Genomic DNA, 18115 nt, shown 5'->3' on the forward strand with positions numbered 1-18115 from the left:
CTTTTTCTGGAGATGATCAGGCAGAAAAGATATCGGGGTGGTATATGCTTAGAACTAAAATGCCTGCCACATAGTACGCTCTGGGTAAAGATCAGCTGTTTTTATAATCCAGAGTCATGTCACAGATTTCACATAGTAATTGGACATACACTCTATTTACATAAAACTATTTACCCTTTTACTTTCAGATGTTTTTCTGATAAGTGTGGTTACCCAACTAGAAGTAGATAGGTCAACAGAAACGAGAAGAATTAGGTTGTCGGTGTCAAGAAGAGAGGTGACAGTCCTTCTGTCTTGTATAGGAGCATGCATGTGTACTTAGAGGACTTTCATGTTCAAAATTCTTTTGAATTCAGGAAGGCTTAGTGAAATCTGTAGGAAGGTAGTGAAGTAACTTACATTTTAGACAGATTTCCAATGTCATTACAGTAAAAGAACATTTTAAAATGACATAGTTTATTAATTAACTCATTAGGAAGAATATGTTATGTATAAGATAGGCCAGAGAAATGAAGTATGCATTGTACGTCTAACTATAAGTTTGTGAATTCAACAAACTGATTTCAGTTTAGAGGTCATGGATTTCAATCAAATACTAAAGATTAAAAAAAAAAATACTGAAGATCAGTTTGTGCATATAGGGTTCAGGGATACACAGAAAGTATACAACATATCTTCACTTCAAATTCTATTTTGCTTTGGAAGGTGACAAGTGCATAAGTGTTCTAGCTTATGTGGAGTAGTTGTTCTATGGTACTGTTCTAAGTAACAGATATTAATAGAAAATGTTAACAGAAACAGATTTCTGACCTCTTGTGTTGATATTTTTATCCTTTCTCTAGTTGCTTTTTAATTAACACAGCAGATCGGATAATCCGAGTTTATGATGGCAGAGAAATCTTAACTTGTGGAAGAGATGGAGAGCCTGAACCCATGCAGAAGTTACAGGACTTGGTAAATAGGTGTGTATCACCACATAGAAGAATATGGGGCAATACATGACCTGAGCTCAGCTTCTGGTTCTCCTTGGGTACTTTCTTTGTCCTTCAGGACCCCGTGGAAGAAATGTTGTTTCTCTGGGGATGGAGAATACATAGTGGCTGGTTCAGCCCGGCAGCATGCCTTGTACATCTGGGAGAAAAGCATTGGCAACCTGGTGAAGATTCTCCACGGGACAAGAGGAGAACTCCTCTTGGATGTAGCTGTGAGTAGAACAAGAGGTTGCTCTTGTTACTGATGTGAAACAGATAATCTTGGATCCATTCTTAGAGCTGATTTTTCTTTCCTTCCTTAAATTTAGTGGCACCCTGTTCGACCCATCATAGCATCCATTTCAAGTGGAGTGGTATCTATCTGGGCACAAAATCAAGTAGTAAGTATTTTTTCTGGTTTAATTGCTTTGAGGCTAGATATCCATTCTTTATATCAGAGAACCTTACAGGTAGTAAGCAAAAAATGACCTATTTAATTTCTTTTGCATGTGATTCTTGTAACCTAATTAAAATTGATTCAGTTTTGCTTTATTTTGATGTGAAGGTCTTGGTCCAAAGCTGATTTACTACCTCTGTCTTCAGGGAGAAAGTCTGGTGTACTTCCTGTTACATTTTTCTGTTACCTGAGAGAGTTTTCTTTTGCTTTTCTTATTTTCAGCTCAATTAGTTTCTGTTTTATATCTTGGTTTTATTTTAAACAACTTTAATCATGTTTGTAATCCGTGTACTCCTAAGAAAATGCAGTGTTTTACCTGATAATTATATCTTTAAAAGATTAAAGATGGCAGTTCTCATGAGAGAACTGTAGTTAATAACTTGGAATGTTTAAGATCTAAATACCTTAAGACAGTAAAACCTATAGATACCTAATTTTTGTTATCTGCCAGATTTGTTCTCAGAGTTCTGAGTCTCGTATGTGCTCCGATCTTCCATTTCTATCAGTAATGTCAAGCTCACAGACCGTTGCTTTCTCATACGGTTAAGTAGTGTATTTTGTTTGCGGCATAGGAAAATTGGAGTGCATTTGCCCCAGACTTCAAGGAGTTGGATGAAAATGTAGAATATGAGGAAAGGGAATCAGAGTTTGATATTGAAGATGAAGATAAGAGTGAGCCTGAGCAGACAGGTAATGTTTCTCGACTGCAGTCTCTTTTTCTTTACGCTTACACAGTTTTGACGGTGTTCTGAGAGTCTCTGTGTGGAACGCACCAACTGAGGGCCTCTGTGAGCATTTTTACTAGGGTTTAACAGCTCTCTTACTATTTCACTGTGTTTCCTGATGAATTGCTGATGATCACCTGATCACCTGCACATGCTGGGTGCTCAGTCTGTATTAGGTATTGTCACCCCCATGGCAGGAAGATGAAGGTAAACAGCATGAGCTCTGGAGTCCAGCTGCCTGGGGCAAAATGCTTATTACTCTTTAAACCTGAATTTCCTCATCTGTAAAATAGTGGTAATAATAGAGCCTGCCTTTTAGGGTTGCGGGGAGTAATTTGTGTAAGGGACCCAGTGTAGCACCTAGGCCAAGGTAAGCATTCAGATGTTACTCGATTAGGATTGTGATAGTGCTCATTGTTTGTTTGCTTTTTAAGTAAATTCTGTGCCTAACATGGGGCTTGAACTCACAGCCCCAAGATCAAGAGTTGCCTACTCTGCTGACTGACCCAGCCAGGCGTCCCTCATTGTTATTCTTATCTTGTTTTCTGAACTAGATAGGAAGCTCCTTTAGAATAAAGATTTGACTTTTTAATCCCCATGGTTGTCTAACACAGGGCTTTATACCTAATGGGGGTTCGTGTGTATGAATGCTTAGTATTCCCGGTTGTAAGTTAATTACTCACTAAGTAATTAATGTCACAGGTCATTGCCTGCTGGACCACTTGATGGTGCCAGGAATCAGGGAATTGGGACTGAGGTTGGTTCTTCCAGCTTGGAAGTGCTGGTCCTCATTTGTGTGATATTATTTTTTTTTTTTAAGATTTTATTTATTTATTCATGAGAGACAGAGGGAGAGAGAGGGAGAGAGAGAGAGAGAGAAGCAGAGGGAGAAGCAGGCTCCCGCGGAGCAGGGAGCCCGATGCGGGACTCGATCCCAGGACCCTGGGATCATGACCTGAGCCCAAGGCAGACGCTTAACCATCTGAGCCACCCAGGCGCCCCATTTGTGTGATATTAGATCACATATATGCCCCCGTGTTTTAGGAAGATCACCAGGGAGGCGGCCTGTTTTGTATTCTATTGATGTTGCTGGATTATGTTGTGTGAAGCCTTTCCAAACTCAGATAACTTGTTCCTCCTTCTCATATTCGTAGCACATCACACTTACTGTATTGAATGGAAATTATCGGGCGCCTGGGTGGCGCAGTTGGTTGAGCGACTGCCTTCGGCTCAGGTCCTGATCCCAGAGTCCTGGGATCAAGTCCCGCATCGGGCTCCCTGCTCAGTGGGGAGTCTCCTTCTCCCTCGGACCCTCCCCCCTCTCATGCTCTCTCTCTCTCTTGCTCTCAAATAAGTTAAAAAAATTTTTTTGAATGGAAATTATCTGTTGATACCTGTCTCCCTGGTTAGGCTGTGAAGTTTTTACTGGAGAACTGTGTGCGGCTTTCTTGGTCATCACTGTATCCCCAGTGCCCAGGATAGGGTGGAGATTCAGCACCTCCTTTTGAATTACTGAGTAAAACGAATTGTTTGGCTGTCCTCCTTTGTTTCTCCTGAATTTAGTTTATGGAAATCATTAGGCTGCAAGGAAAAACTTCTTACACCTGTGCCGTTTCTCTTCTGCAGGGGCTGATGCTGCCGAGGATGAGGAAGTGGATGTTACCAGCGTGGACCCAATTGCTGCCTTCTGTAGCAGGTGAGCCACCTCTGCAGGCGAGGCCGTGGGGCGCTCCTCCCCCTCCTCCTCAGGCTCTGGTGTACGCTCACCTCCCCCGGCTGTCCTCCGTTTGTTAGTTCAAAGTGATAACTCCTTTGGTGTACGAGAAATCCCTTCCCTTTTCCCCTGATAGAAAATCTTAAGAAAAACTGAGATAATTCATTTATACCATTTGTTTTTACTACTGATTTTGTTATTCATATTGTCTGATTTTCATTTACTCATCTTGGCTTTCTTAAAGTTCTAGATCCATACCTGTTGCTTATGGTTAATATAGGTGATTCTGCCCTAGAGGAAGGGTTCATGGTTTAAGCAACTGTCTCCTCTTTTTTCCAATCCCTTGCCTGATCCTGTTCCAAATAGTGATGAAGAGCTGGAAGATTCAAAGGCTCTATTGTATTTACCCATTGCCCCTGAGGTAGAAGATCCAGAAGAAAATCCTTATGGCCCCCCACCGGATGCGGTCCAAACCTCCCTGATGGATGAAGGGGCTAGTTCAGAGAAGAAGAGGCAGTCTTCAACAGATGGGTCCCAGCCACCGAAGAAGAAACCCAAAACAACCAATATAGAACTTCAAGGAGTACCTAATGATGGTAAGGGCTGCATGTTCTCCCTATTGCCTGATAGACATCACTTCTTACTCTCTGACACAGTCTGGTAACTTCCCATTTGAGTGATCTTATCTTGGAGGAAATTTCCTATGAGTCTTTTTTTTTTTTTTTTTTAATAACTCCTTATGACTTTGTAACGATTTCATCTGCTTTCACTTCCCTTTTAAAGTGGAGAAATTGTGCCTTCTAGTACTTGCCTAAATGACAACGTGCTGTCTTCCGACTTCTGGCTCAGAGTTTGTTTCATTATACCATTCTTCTTTTTTTCATGTAGAGTGGTTTTATTAGGTGGTAAAGTACTGGTCAGACCTGGATAATCTTTTCATTCTTCCTCCCTGCTTTTAGTCTGACTGGGCAGCCTTTATTCTCATCTTTTAGGATAGGTTGGGGGGTGTATGTGTGTGTGTTTACTGTTGACTATCATCCTCTGTCTTTTAGCTGAGCGCAGTCAGTTCATGATGCAGCTCTGTGTCTCCGTGATGCTGCTGATGGTGCACCTGCTTGTTTCAGGCACTGTTTGCGTTTCTGTGTCACTGCTGAGTTTTACAACAACTATGCAAGTTGTTTTTATTCTCTCTGCTTTACAAAGGAGAAAATTTAGGCTTGGAGAGCTCAGGCGGCTTGCCCAAGGTCTCGGGGAGTGGAGGAGTCAGGACTGTCACCCCGGTTGGCCTGGATCCAAAGCCCCACTCCCTTTCTCTCCTCACCTGCCAGTGTGCTTGTGTGTGTTCCTGGTCCGGCTCAGTGTGCTCTGTTGTCACTGTCTCTCAGCTGCCTTTTTGGTTTGGAGCTGTTGTATGAGCCATGGAGGACTTGCGTGCCCGTGGGCCAAGCAGCGATTTCTCCTGCAATAGCCACTCTTTTATAGTTTTATAATTAGTAAGTGCACACTTCTCTCCTGGTATTAAGGGGTCTGGGACATGAGGGCGGCACTCCTTGTTCCCGGGTAGTCACGGTGTGTGGCCTGTGCCTGGTTGGGGCGCTGGGATGGGCGGTTTGTGGATCCCTTCCCGTGCCTCTCTGTCCTTTTACAGAAGTCCATCCACTACTGGGTGTGAAGGGGGATGGCAAATCCAAGAAGAAGCAAGCAGGCCGGCCTAAAGGATCAAAAGGTAAAGAGAAAGATTCTCCATTTAAACCGAAACTCTACAAAGGGGACAGAGGTTTACCTCTGGAAGGATCAGCGAAGGGTAAAGTGCAGGCGGAGCTCAGCCAGCCATTGGCAGGTAAGGACACACTGGGAGCGCTGTCTGGCTTGCTTCACGGCCTTGCTTTGTACAGCCCCTGACTCCGTTTAACTGCAGCACCCTTTCCTTCCTTCCCTCCTTTTCCCGCTGGTGGACTTTCGCAGAGTGTTAGGCTGCCACCAAGGGTAGGCTAAACCAGATTTGGCTTAATTCAGTGGCTCTTAACCTTGGGTCCATCAGTAGATTTCAGGGGATCTGTATTCCCCTGATATTATATACAAAATACTGTGTGAATATTTTTGTGGGGAAGATATGCCCATAGCTTTCATCAGATTCCTGTAAGAATCCGTGGCCCCCCAGAAGGGTAAGAACCCCTGGTTTAATTCATTTCTTTGCCTGTATTTGCTTCTAGATTTTTTGTTTTTGTTTTGCCTCAAATGTAAGAGCCAGATTACCAGAAATAGAAGTTTGCTTTGTACAACCCTGTCTGTAGTGTTTTGTCTTTCTTTAAACTATTCAAATCCCAGAGGTGGTGGTTCTCTCTCTCCATAGTCTAGAAGCAATAACAAAAAACTTGTCAGTAGTACCATCATGTTAAGGAAGAAGGTGAAATGTTTTTCCATATAGGAGATTATTACCAATAAGACAGCAATTACAGTATCTGTGTAGCTTCTTAACACCTACACCTTTGAAACTTCCTGATTTTTGTCACTTTTATATGATGGAGGGAGTTTATTGGGGGACGGAGAACTATTTGAATTTCCTATCAAGTACTTGTGAATGTAGGCTAGATGGTCTCTTGTTTGGAAAACAGTAATCAAATGGAGTCCATTTCTATTCAAACATTTTTGGCTTTTGGAAAATGTTCTGTATATGAGCACCACTTTCGTGAATACAGTGCTCTGAATTTCCTGTGGCTAGCTTAGTAGACTCAGAGATAGGACTGAGAAAACACCAGTGGTTGTATTCAGGTTTTCTTCCTCTTGCTTTAAAATTTTCAACCTCAGGATATGACCTCCAGTGTGCTGATGAGACGTGACAGACGGTGAAACCGAGTTACTTGTTTGAGGTACACCTGCAGTTAATCGTGTGAACGGGAATTCTCTTCTTTTGGGAAGCTAAAGCCGACTCAGTTACTCATTTTGAGTAATTCCACCTCACATGCGCTGGATTTGGATTTTAGGTGTTCACAGCAAACACATGACACTTGAGCCACCAACATTTTTTCCTTAACAGCAGTATTTATGGTGTTCCACTGAATACCAGTTCGCACCTCCACGTTCAGTCCACTTAAGGCTCTCTATATATTTTAGAATAGCTGAGAAGAGTTACATGGCCATTGCCAACAAAGATTGCAGGTCAGTAATTGATTGATGTAAAAAAAAAAATAGATCCCTCTATAACCTATTTTTTGTACAAGCTGATGCCACTGCAGAAAAACAGTTTAAATTTCAGTAGATTCCTCTGACTTAAAAAGCTGAAATGCTTCAGGGTGATTTAAAATGTGGCCAGAGGGATGCCTAGGTGGCTCAGTCAGTTAAGTGTCCAACTCTTGATCTCAGCTCAGGTCTTCATCTCAGGTTCGTGAGCTCAGGCCCTACATTAGGCTCCACCCTGGGCATGAGGCCTACTTAAAATAAAATAAATTAAAGATAAGTAAATAAATAAAATGTGGCCAGACATACTGAATTAATTGAAATACTGTAGGACATAGTCTCCTAGCTTCTTCAAAACCTGCCAGTAATTAATCATTCGCTTATTAACAGTATGTGTATGGCATATAAACCATTTAAAAGTTTTAGAAAATTCACATTTTCCTCTCTTTAATACAGTGATTTCAGCTTTTAATTATAATTGATGCGGTCACTAGCAGTAAGTAAGTATCTCTGGCCTTTCCCACTTGGTTTTCTGTCAGAGACACCATGAGCCGCTGTTAGATTTTAAGCTCAAGAGTATAAGAGCAGTGGTGTTTCCCAGCTATACTTCAAAAATGTCTAAATGAGAGTCAAAATCAAATGTCGGAAAGTTTACTCAGCCATTTTTATTTTCTAAAATTCTCAAAATATTGAATAGCTTGCAGTGAAATTTTGAACTGTATGTGAAATAGATACTTCAATATTAGAAGTCAGTGTTTCAAAGCTCCTAGCAAGAGTGCATACTAGGATCTAGGGCCTATTAGAAGTGTATTTCTGCTCACTTTGCTGACAAGATTAAATGAGGTTCTGACCTCAGTAAAGGCTAGAACCTGTATCCTGAGCAGGTGCTGTAAACTGGACTTTCACTTTGTGCATTATTTTTATTGGGTGCTTGAGTTGATCAGCCTTAGAGAGAGGCAGCTGTTTTAACAGCTTCACCCTCCAAAGGGACTGGAGGAGACTTCCGCATGCAGGCCAGGGCGCTGGTACCTTTTCTGACGACACACACACACAGCAACTACATTGATGATGCAAACATCCCACCAGCTTCTCATGACTGTGCAGTGCATCCTTCCCCGTCTAAACTACACTTTCTTCCTCCCATTTTCTCCTTGCTCCTCTGGCCCTGTTCCTTGACCTTTTCCTGAATGGACACCTCCAAAACTGCAGTGACCGGATTAAACCAGAGTGCTGAGGAGCAGGATCTTTAAAAAAACCTCAAAGCGGGGGCATTGTGGTTTGCTTCCACGACTTTCTCAGAAGGGCTGCACCCTGTGTCATGCTCCAGCTGCAGTGTGGTCTGGAGCTTTGTGGAGGCTGCACGTCACAGACGGTGAAACTGGGTGTCTTATAACTCTGTCAGACGTCTGAGTTTCGGGACAACCTAGCATATCTTTTGTGTGGGATTCTTGGGGCAAAGGCCATGGTCGACCTGCAGGGTCCAGAGCAGGCAAAGGTTGGTTGGCACATGCTGCTGATTTTTCACTTGGTTCTCTTGCCACGCCTCCCTGCAAAGGCCACTGAGGTAAAAAAACCTCTTTGGCAGTTGAGTTCTGTATCCTTCCACACCTCAGAGATTTTCAGTGAAAAGTGGTATGCGGTCATTGTAGATTCTCCGAGAGATAACTAAGAAGCGAAACTTGATCCAGAATGCCTGAGGTTGAAGCGTCTTCAAGAATCAATTCCGTCCAGAGATTGTACTTGCAGATTCAAGGCTTTGTGGATCTCGCCTCTGCCCCAGTGCCTTACTTTTCCATTAGAGCTAAATTGTTGTTGTTGTTCTTTTTAAAGATTTTATTTATTTATTTGACAGAGACACAGCGAGAGCGGGAACACAAGCAGGGGGAGTGGGAGAGGGAGAAGCAGGCTTCCTGCGGAGTAGGGAGCCTGATGTGGGGCTTGATCCCAGGACCCTGGGATCATGACCTGAGCTGAAGGCAGCCGCTTAATGCCTGAGCCACGCAGGCGCCCCTAGAGCTAAATTGTTTGAAGGGATTATAGGCGCAGGTTGTGTTGTTGCTTAGCCTAGATAAATGGCAACTGTTTGTTAAAATCTGCAGTTGACCAGTTATGGAAGGAGCTATTGCGTAAGCCTTCACCGGCCCTGACAAAGCTGCTACGGTCTGTCAGATGTTGCTGCAGGATATTATGCAGGAAGATTGGAAGACACCTAGACCGCTATAGAAATAATCTGGCCATCTGGAATCTGGGGCTACAGAAAATTCTTCCATATCAAACAGCTCATTGGTCTTAGCTAGCATCAGTGGACCCACACCCATGAAGACACACCTTGTCTGATGAATGAGGACCCATCAGTGGAAGCTTACTTAGTGAGGGTAGCCCTGAGCTTGGGACTTTTCGGAAAGGCCAGATCAACATCAGCAGCGTCTATGTGATTCCCCTAAATTTCCTTATTAGATTCTCTCCAGAGTACAGTCCTCAGAACAGAAACTTGACATTGAGTAGAACCACCAGGCTCCTTGTTGTCCTGTGAGGGCTCAAGGATTGCCCAAGAACTAGGGCTTCTTGGCAGTAAATGTCATCAGTAGCGAGTGTGACAGTTGTGGCCCATCACATACATGGTCTAAAGGCCTCTTGGAAAGGTGGGCATGAAGTGGTTGGTATATACCTGGGTCTCTTGGGGGTGGCAAAGACCAAAGTGAGCAGAGGTGCTGCTTCTGGGGGCGCATGGACATGCGGATTTCCCTGCGTGTGGCCGTGCCACCGCCATCCTGGTGCTGGTCACCACCCCAGGCCTCTGAGCCACCTCCTCAATCCGATTGTTTTGAGTCCTTGGTAGGGAGTGAGGGTTTTTTCCCCACCTCTTCTCTTTTTTTTTTAAATGTCAGTCTTTCAAAGACTAATTCATGAACTCCTACTAAAATCAGATAGCTAGTAGATAATTCTTTTTCATTCTTTATGATCTTACTAGCGGACTAAAGTAATATCTGAGAGTTCATATCCAGCGTTTTCTTAGGCCACCTTGGCTTTGGATGCCGTCGGGAGGACCAGTAACAGCTCATCGTGAGCCCAGTTTTTCTTAATTTTATGTTATTGGCGATTTCCTTTATGTTGCAGCAAAATACTGTGGATCCTTGGGGCAGAATTTTAAATAGCCTGGAGCTCTTCTCTTGTGTTGCTGTTGCTCTGTATTTTATCTACTCATAGTAGTATTGCTGGCTGTGGTTTTGGTTTGTTACCTGATGCCTTAGCAAGCCTTTATTTATTTACTTATTTTGGTCTATCCACGTGAATGAGGACTATACAGAAACATTAACTGATCTCAGATAATCAGTATAATGTACCTCATTAGTCCTCTTGAGTGCTCATTATTAATACTATTGATTTGTGATCAAACCAGTTTTTCCTCTTGTGATTTAGGCTTAAAACGTTAGTGGTGTGTTCATTTTTTTTTTTTTTTAAAGATTTTATTTATTTATTTGACAGAGAGATAGAGAGCACAAGTAGGCAGAGTGGCAGGCAGAGGGAGAGGGAGAAGCAGGCTCTCTGCTGAGCAGGGAGCCGGACATGGGGCTCGATCCCAGGACCCTGGGATCATGACCTGAGCCGAAGGCAGCCGCTTAACCGACTGAGCCACCCAGGCGCCCCGGTGTGTTCATTTTTAAACGGCTAAGAGAAGATTGGTCAGGGTACCTGTGGGAACACTCAGTCAGATTGGCCTTAATGCGGTAAAGGCATGGTGTTGCGCCCTGTGGAGTAGATTCCCCCACCGCAAGGATTTTTTTAAAAAATCAATTCAAGAAGTTGGTATGTTTTGAAAAACAAGTGCTAAAGAAACTTTTTCTCTTACTGAAATATATAAAGTTTAAATTTGATTTTTAACAATGTAGCATCCAGAAGAGTTTATATCTCCTAATTTCTCATCTGTCCTCAGAGAAATGGGAATATATTTTTATTGCCTGTTTTCATCTGTGCTTGAACTTTTACTTGAAAAATCAGGTTAAAAGCAAAGTTTATAAATGGATACTTTTCTTTCATAACTGGGACAATTATTTTTTAACCATTTTATACCTTCAAGTGGCATGTTTCCCCCACCCCCCACCCCAATTCCAGATGATATCTGGAAGGATTTTCTTCACCTTGTTCTCTTCTTACACTTCCTAGTTAATATTTCACAGCAGCCCATTTAAGGATGTCCCTCAGAGGTTGAACAGCTTCTATGGAATAATCAGGGAAGTGTTCATTTGATTTTACTATTGAGGATTTTATTTATTGATCAGTTGTTGGCGCATAGAAATGCCGGCAGTAGGTTTCTTTAACATTTCACCATGTTGGGATTCTAAGGTGAGGAGGATGTCACTTAAGGCCCAGGGGTGCTTGGAAAAGGGTCTGTTGCTCATTGTTAATTATTTAGTGACTCATTAATCTAATATATGAAAGATGAAGAGAAGTAGCACCCTAGAATTTCCTTTCCTCTACTTACTGCACTCCTTGGATAATAAAGCATTTATCAACATGTTGGAGAATGGTTAGCAGCTTAGAAAATGTGTAGAACTCTGACCATTTTGCCTTTTTTTCCCCTTTGGGGCAGTACTAAGGGAACTGGTAGGATGTGAGTTTGGGATTTGGATTATTTGTTGCTTCAGTAAAGAGCAAATGGGAGTTGCGTTGGTTTTAACTTAAAGAGGGAATTCTTAGCGCATGTGTGCGTTGTCAGGCGTCATCCAGCATCTGTCAGTATTTCTGTTCTTGCACGCTGCTGGTCCAAGTTGATGCTAAAAGACGTCTTTTTTGTGTCTCATCTCTTTAGCAGGGGGAGCAATCTCAGAACTGTTATGAAGACGCTTGAAGTTCTTCGTTCTTCCCCACTTTGCCATCATGTGGCATCTGGACACTGTGGTCAGTCATTTGAGATTGACTTTAATTTAAAACAAAGGCCTCTGCCTCCAGCCCAGGAGGTGGAAGGAGTGAATCATATATTTGAATGAAGAAGTGAATTATGGAAGAAGAGTACACGGCCCTTCCCTTTCAAGCATAAGTCCAAATAGGCTCTCAGGAATGAGGATTTGTGAAGACATCAAACAGGAGTTTTGACTCATTCAGACTTCAGTGCTTAGTTATGTTGCTGGAGAAAAGAGACCAGTTTTGCTCATCTAACCATTGTGCCCAGGACCATTTTGACCTGACATTTCCTATCCTATTTGCCTTCCATCCTCCGTGCATGTCCTCGAGTGACTTACTCTCATCTGAAGTTTTGCTGCCGGTATCCTAGAAAAACCTCTGTTGCATACTCTGTCTTCCATTTTTAACCTTAACTCTCTCACCAGATACCTCCTGTATTTCCCTGTTGTGTACAGAGGATGGGCAGAAAAGAAAGTGCTCGAAAGCTTTCAAGTTTTCAGAAACGGAAGAAAGATAAGAAAGGCCCCCTCTTCTTAACATACCCCATTTTGCTCAAGAAGCTGGGCTGTAAGAGGGTCAAGGTTTTTCTTTGTTTTCCTTCCATTGCATGTTTTCCTCCAGTAGTGGTTCTTTCTCATTAATCATGGTTTTTGAAGATAGCTAGTTTTATCCATCTGCAGCAAAGAATCATCAGTAGGTCATATTGCTTCACCTGTGCTGGCGTCCAGAGAGGGAAACAAACCAAGGGGTCTCTCCACGAGCTTCTTTTTTATTGGGGTGGGGGAATCTATGCAAGGACTAAAGTCAAACCGTCCACAATCAAAGCAGCAACAACACAGTTCAAATCAAAGATCAAGGAGAAAAAAAATTTTTTTATCGCGTGTGGATCTCTGTCCCTTCCCTCCTGTCGTGACATTTTCCCCTTCTTGCATCCCCGCTCCTGCGTACGACATGTTTCCAGTCTCTTCCTTTCTGTGAAAGGTTGCTTAGCTTTTTAAAAAAATTTTTTTACTTCCTGCTTCGTGCTTTTTGCTGTTCTTCATATACAAAGTAGCAGATAGGATGGATGTGTACATGAGGTGTTTGAAATTCTCTGAACCCAGAGTTCCCAGGTGTGGAGAGGACTCTCTGCAGAGAGCTTTTAGCTGACGTGGCCTGTCATCGGTGCGGCATCCTCCGGGGAGAGTCCCACCAACAGCTGGGTGCTCCTGTGGGGCAGCCCCACACGAGTGGGTTACCTTTGGGATTTTAAGATAGCAATCAAAGTAGACTTACATCGGGAAGAGCCTCTTTCTCCTTCATCTTTTAGAACCAAAATATTCAGTAGTTGAAGTAAGAGCTCCCCCTGAGTCAGTTGTGAAATGCCTATTTTTAGCCGCCATGGCTTTTTTCGGCTTTTTTCCTTAAACGCTCATTTTGTGAATTTCATTTCTGATTTCACATCCTACCAGTGGTTGAGATTGGCAGGTGGCTCACTGGACGGGTTTTTTGTTTTGCACACATTGTTTCCATTCCATTTCGCTGTGGATGTGCACCGCGATCTCGATCTTGCACAAACTGTGATACAGAAGGTCTTTGCCCTACTTACAGGGGCAGAGTTGCTCGGTGTCCTCTGCCTGTGTGTTGGGATGTTTCTGCCATGTCCGGACACCTCCTTGACTGGCTCCTGAGAAGATCGGCTTTAGCCCTGCCAGATGGTGTCTGGCAGCACTTCCTAATAATTATTTATGCTTCGGGAATTTTTTTCAGCTCCTGAAACTTTCTATCCAGTTTTATTGTTTTCTCAATATGTACAATATATGCGTATTCTCTTCTCTTTTGTCATCCCCCCCCCCCCGCCGTCTGCCCCATCCCGCCATTTCGTTTTTTAATGTTCCATAGTTTTGTACAAGACGAGACTTAGCCTTGGGTTACTTCTTGCTGAAGCTTTAATGCTTTGTAAATAAAATTGGATGTTTATTAAAGAACAGGTGTGGATGTTGGTTTGTGGACACTGCTTCTGAAAACTCACTAGCCCCTTTGGTTTGTAGGACAGGAAATGCAGTTTACTGTGCTGATGTTAGATCTTTCTGTGCAGAGATGCAGACCTGGGAGGAGTAGGGGGTGCTCGGGGAGTCCAGAGTTCTGCCTCTGGACAAGATTATAAATGAATGATTCAAGCAAAGAGTTGGTGTTATACCACAAAGATCATCTAGGAATGATCTCTCTCCAGATTCTTTAACTGCGTAAGTGTGTGTCAGTACTTGGCAGAGGCCACGGTGCTGGGGATATTCTGGATATTACAAAAACACATGCGAGGGCATTCCTGCCTTCCAAGGATCTTTCTTAAAATGTAAGTACTGTTAAATTCCTCTTTGACTTTTTTTTTTTCCCCCTTAGATTAAATTGCTTTCAAACTCATAAAGTCTATTTAAGTCTTTGGTTTTAATCATTGTCAAATCTGAGTGTCTGCCGCTCATTTTTGTTTTGTTTTGTTTTGTTCTGGGACTAAGAATCCGTCTTTGACATCATAGCTGTTTCATAGCAACCTTGACCCAAGTGAATGACGAGCTCCTCTGTTCTGTGGAGGTAAGGGAGTAGGCCGAGAGGTGGGCAGGATTATGTATCCCCCTCCCCCCAAAAATACCTTCCGTGCCCTCGGGAGGGAAGAGTGTCTAGAATGGGGAGAGGGTCTGTATGGGGTATCACCCCTCTTGTGGATAAACATTCGGTTTCTAAAAGGGCAGCTCGGTCCTTGTCTTCATGAATTCTTCATTTCTGTTTAAAATTCCTTACCCATGAACAGTGTTTCACACTTTACAAAGTGTTTTCAATGTACAGTTTATCATTTATTGCCCAAAGTGACCCTCCTGAAGTAGGCCAGGCGGTCTTAATTTACAAAGGAGGAAATAGAAATAGAAATTCAGGAAGGAATGCTCACTTGGCTTCCAGTCCAGAGTTCTTAATCCTTTTTTACAGAAGGGTTTAGGAGCCTTTGAAGTCAATAACTTAATGCAAGGTAATCCTCTTCTTTTTATTTATTTTTTTAGACCTGGTATTTGATTTCTTGGTCAGATTTAACTGGGTTTTCGAAGCCCTTTAATTTGGATCCTATAGTTCGGAGAGGGGTGGCAGGGGTGCGGAAGAGTAGCTTTGCTATGCATTTGAAGTAATTTGGACATTGACTTCAGAAGCTGAAATCTCTTCATCTTTGTCTTCCCAAGAGGGTGGATTTAAGTTCATTACAAGGGCGTGGACAGAATGGGGACTGGTGAGGTGGTCACTGACAAGCAAGAGCTAGTAAAGCAGCCACGTGATGACTTTTTCCCTGCCTGTGGGGACTGGATTTGTTCATAAGGACTGGATTTGTGTTGATCGAGTTGCAGTGTTTCATTGACAACAGGTGCATCCTGTCTTTTGATGCTGAAGGAGAACTTGTGTCAAGGGAATGAAGTGACACTATAGAGGATTCACCTGGGACACCTCGGGTGCCGGCTGACGGAGGTGAGACATGAGGACTTCGGCCGCTGGTTTCCTCCTCGGGAGCCTGGTGTTGGCCTTTTGTCTGCCTTTGGTGGTGACTTTACCAAAAACACTGGCCATCCCAAAGAAACTGCAGCAAGCCGTGGGGAGGGTTATTGTCAATGCCACCAGCTGCACGGTCACCTGTGGCCTTGGCTATAAGGAAGAGACCGTCTGCGAGGTGGGCCCTGATGGCGTGAGAAGGAAGTGTACGTCTCAGCGCTTGGAATGTCTGACCAACTGGATCTGTGGGATGCTCCATTTCACCATTCTCATAGGCAAGGAATTCGAGCTGAGCTGCCTGAGTTCAGACATCCTGGAGGTGGGGAAGGAAGCTTTCCGGTTCACCTGGCGACTTGCTCGCGGTATCATCTCAACTGATGATGAAATCTTCAAACCCTTCCGGGCCAGCTCGCACTTTGTGAGGTTTGAGTCTATTCAGGAGTATGACTCTGGGACATACCGGTGTGATGTGCAGCTGTTAAGAAACTTGAGGTTTGTCAAGAGGCTCTATTTTGGGCTTCGGGTCCTTCCCCCTAACTTGGTGAACCTGAATTTCCATCAGTCCCTTACTGAGCATCAGAAGTTAGTCGATAAGGGCCTGGAAGTGAATCTGGACAACGGTTCTAAGCCTCATGGCCCACCATGGAAAAAGAAGGTGGCTGTAGCTTTGGGAATAGGGATTACCAGTGGAATGGCTGGTGGTGTGTTGGTGATCATTGCCCTGGGCAGTGGGCTGAGGCTGATCTACAGCAGTGCTGGCCTTGAGTCCTTCAGAGCCTCCCTCCGGAAAGGCTGGCTGCCCAGGAACCTGGACCTGTTCAGGAAGGCAGGCTTGCTTTTTAAAGGAGTATCTGGTGGTCTGATTGTGGCCTGGCTAGGAGGGAGGGCTTCTACCGCCAAAGGAGTGAGTGGGGCACATGGAGAGGGGTAACATCGTGGTAGCGCAATGGGCAATACTCCAGATGGATGTCTTCCTGATCTTCCTGCCACTAGGCCCCCAGAAAGCCTAACCGTAGGCACTGCCGCTGCTCCTGGGAAGTTCTGGCTTCTGGGTTTGCATTCACTATCTCTTACAACTTGATGCCTCTCCACCTCTGTCCCTTCTGAGCATATAATCACATAGAAGGACATGTTAATAGCTTTTCTAGTGGAAACCTTTTTTTCCTCAATAAAAATCATTCATAGTAGCTGCGTGGAGACTAACCTTCTCTACTCTTTAGTTAAAAATCTCTTGGATCTGTTTAAATTGTCCCATAATCTGTCTAGCTTTCCTTTTCCTCCGATTTCTTAGAACAGACATTGCACACATTGCTTTGTAGGAGGGCGTATGCCCTCGTGTGGTGGAGCCAAGGCTGTTAGAAATGACATCTGACCTGGGTATGTTAACAGTCACTAAATGTTAATAAGTTGTCTGCCCCTTCTGTACTCCCTGGGCGAACCCTCTGTGCGGTGTTAAATTGATTCCTGGCGGAACCCTGGATTCCTCACGTCTGGTAGGTTTCCCCTGAACAGTTCCTTGACTTGCTCCCTGCTCCTATCCTCCTTGCTCTTCCAGTGCCCGGAAGCATGTGTTCCTGGAGAAATCAAGTGTATTAGTTTCTTAGAGCAGCCAAGGCTGCCCAAGGAGGGACTAAGACCTTCCTACCTCCATAGGAAATCAATCCTAAGACCCTCAGAGGCCATTCAGACTGTGTGAGATGATAATTGGCTTGTGCGATTGTCAGGGAAAAGGCTCTTGGCCACCAGCTGAACTCATTCTGAGAGAATTTGGAGCATTTCTTCCCCTTACTTTTCTCCAGCTGCAGACGTGGGGTAGATGTGAAGACTTGGACTAGCGGGCCTCTTCTCTGGCTGTGTGAATGAGCTTTTGAAGAATGAGATTCCTGAGCCCCAACCCCGAGGATGCTAATAAATCAGTTTAAATTATGGCTAATGGCTCTCTATTATTCTACTGTTAAAAATAATTTCAGGGGCACCTGGCTGGCTCAATTGGAGTGTGTGACTCTTGATCTCGGGGTTGAGTTCAACCCCCCATGTGAGGTGTAGAACTTAATTAAAAAAACAGTTAAAATAATTTCAACCCCATAGAAAAGTGGGAAGAAAAATTTGATGACACCCCATAGATCCTCTACTTAGAGTCACCAGTTGTGAATGTTTTTCTACGTTTATCTTTCTCTCTAAATAGATGCTGATTTTACTGAACCACTTGTGAGTTAGTCACAGACTTTGTGACCCTTTACTCCGAAATCATGTACGCCTCTACTAATCAAGACGTTCTCCTGTAGGACTACAGTGTCGTCGCCCCACCTCAGAAAATTAACAATTCCCTAATCTTACGTATGGTTGAGGTCATCTTCCTGGCTTCTGAAATCTTAAGAGCCTTTTAGTTGTTGATCCAGGATCAAGTGAAGCTTCACATAATACATTTGGTTGTTTCTCTTAAGTCTTATTTTACAACAGACCTGCATTTTGGTTGTTGATGACACCGATTTTATCCAAGAGTCGAGCTGGTTGTCTTGGATAGTGACGCACCATCCAGGTTTGTCATGACTGTCCCCCGATTAGATTCCTGAGGAACAGATCTTCCACAGTTTTGACCACAGCCCCCCACAAACGGTGCGTGCTCCTTGTATCACCTCAGGCACACGGTGTCGGGGCGACTCGC

At 43.7% G+C, this 18115-nt stretch overlaps 2 protein-coding genes across 3 annotated transcripts in view; both read left to right on the forward strand.

Annotated features, from left to right (window-relative positions):
- The window catches only part of RBBP5 (RB binding protein 5, histone lysine methyltransferase complex subunit), a 37647-nt gene extending 23734 nt beyond the window's left edge, over positions 1-13913 (forward strand). Inside the window, exons 7-14 of one of the 2 annotated variants that reach the window (XM_028120174.2) lie at positions 843-962; positions 1051-1204; positions 1301-1372; positions 2001-2118; positions 3780-3849; positions 4234-4463; positions 5516-5707; positions 11855-13913. In XM_028120174.2, the coding sequence (XP_027975975.1) occupies positions 843-962; positions 1051-1204; positions 1301-1372; positions 2001-2118; positions 3780-3849; positions 4234-4463; positions 5516-5707; positions 11855-11883 (985 nt within the window). In that variant the 3' untranslated portion in view covers positions 11884-13913. The remainder of the gene's footprint in view (positions 1-842; positions 963-1050; positions 1205-1300; positions 1373-2000; positions 2119-3779; positions 3850-4233; positions 4464-5515; positions 5708-11854) is intronic. The other variant, XM_028120175.2, reaches the window with a different exon arrangement.
- Positions 13914-14010: 97 nt separating this feature from the next.
- TMEM81 (transmembrane protein 81) lies at positions 14011-16637 on the forward strand. The gene has a single exon (XM_028120176.1). The coding sequence runs from the start codon at positions 15437-15439 to the stop codon at positions 16379-16381; it is 945 nt and encodes a 314-aa protein (XP_027975977.1). The 5' UTR covers positions 14011-15436; the 3' UTR covers positions 16382-16637.
- The last annotated feature ends 1478 nt before the right edge of the window (positions 16638-18115 follow it).

Source organism: Eumetopias jubatus, unplaced genomic scaffold, assembly GCF_037043125.1.
Source record: "Eumetopias jubatus isolate StellerSeaLion01/CBP00866 unplaced genomic scaffold, mEumJub1_p1.0 scaffold_12, whole genome shotgun sequence".
Lineage (NCBI taxonomy): Eukaryota > Metazoa > Chordata > Mammalia > Carnivora > Otariidae > Eumetopias > Eumetopias jubatus.

Coding starts and splice junctions, on each gene's coding strand:
- TMEM81 (XM_028120176.1), top strand. CDS start 15,437: ATGAGGACTTCGGCCGCTGGTTTCCTCCTCGGGAGCCTGGTGTTGGCC.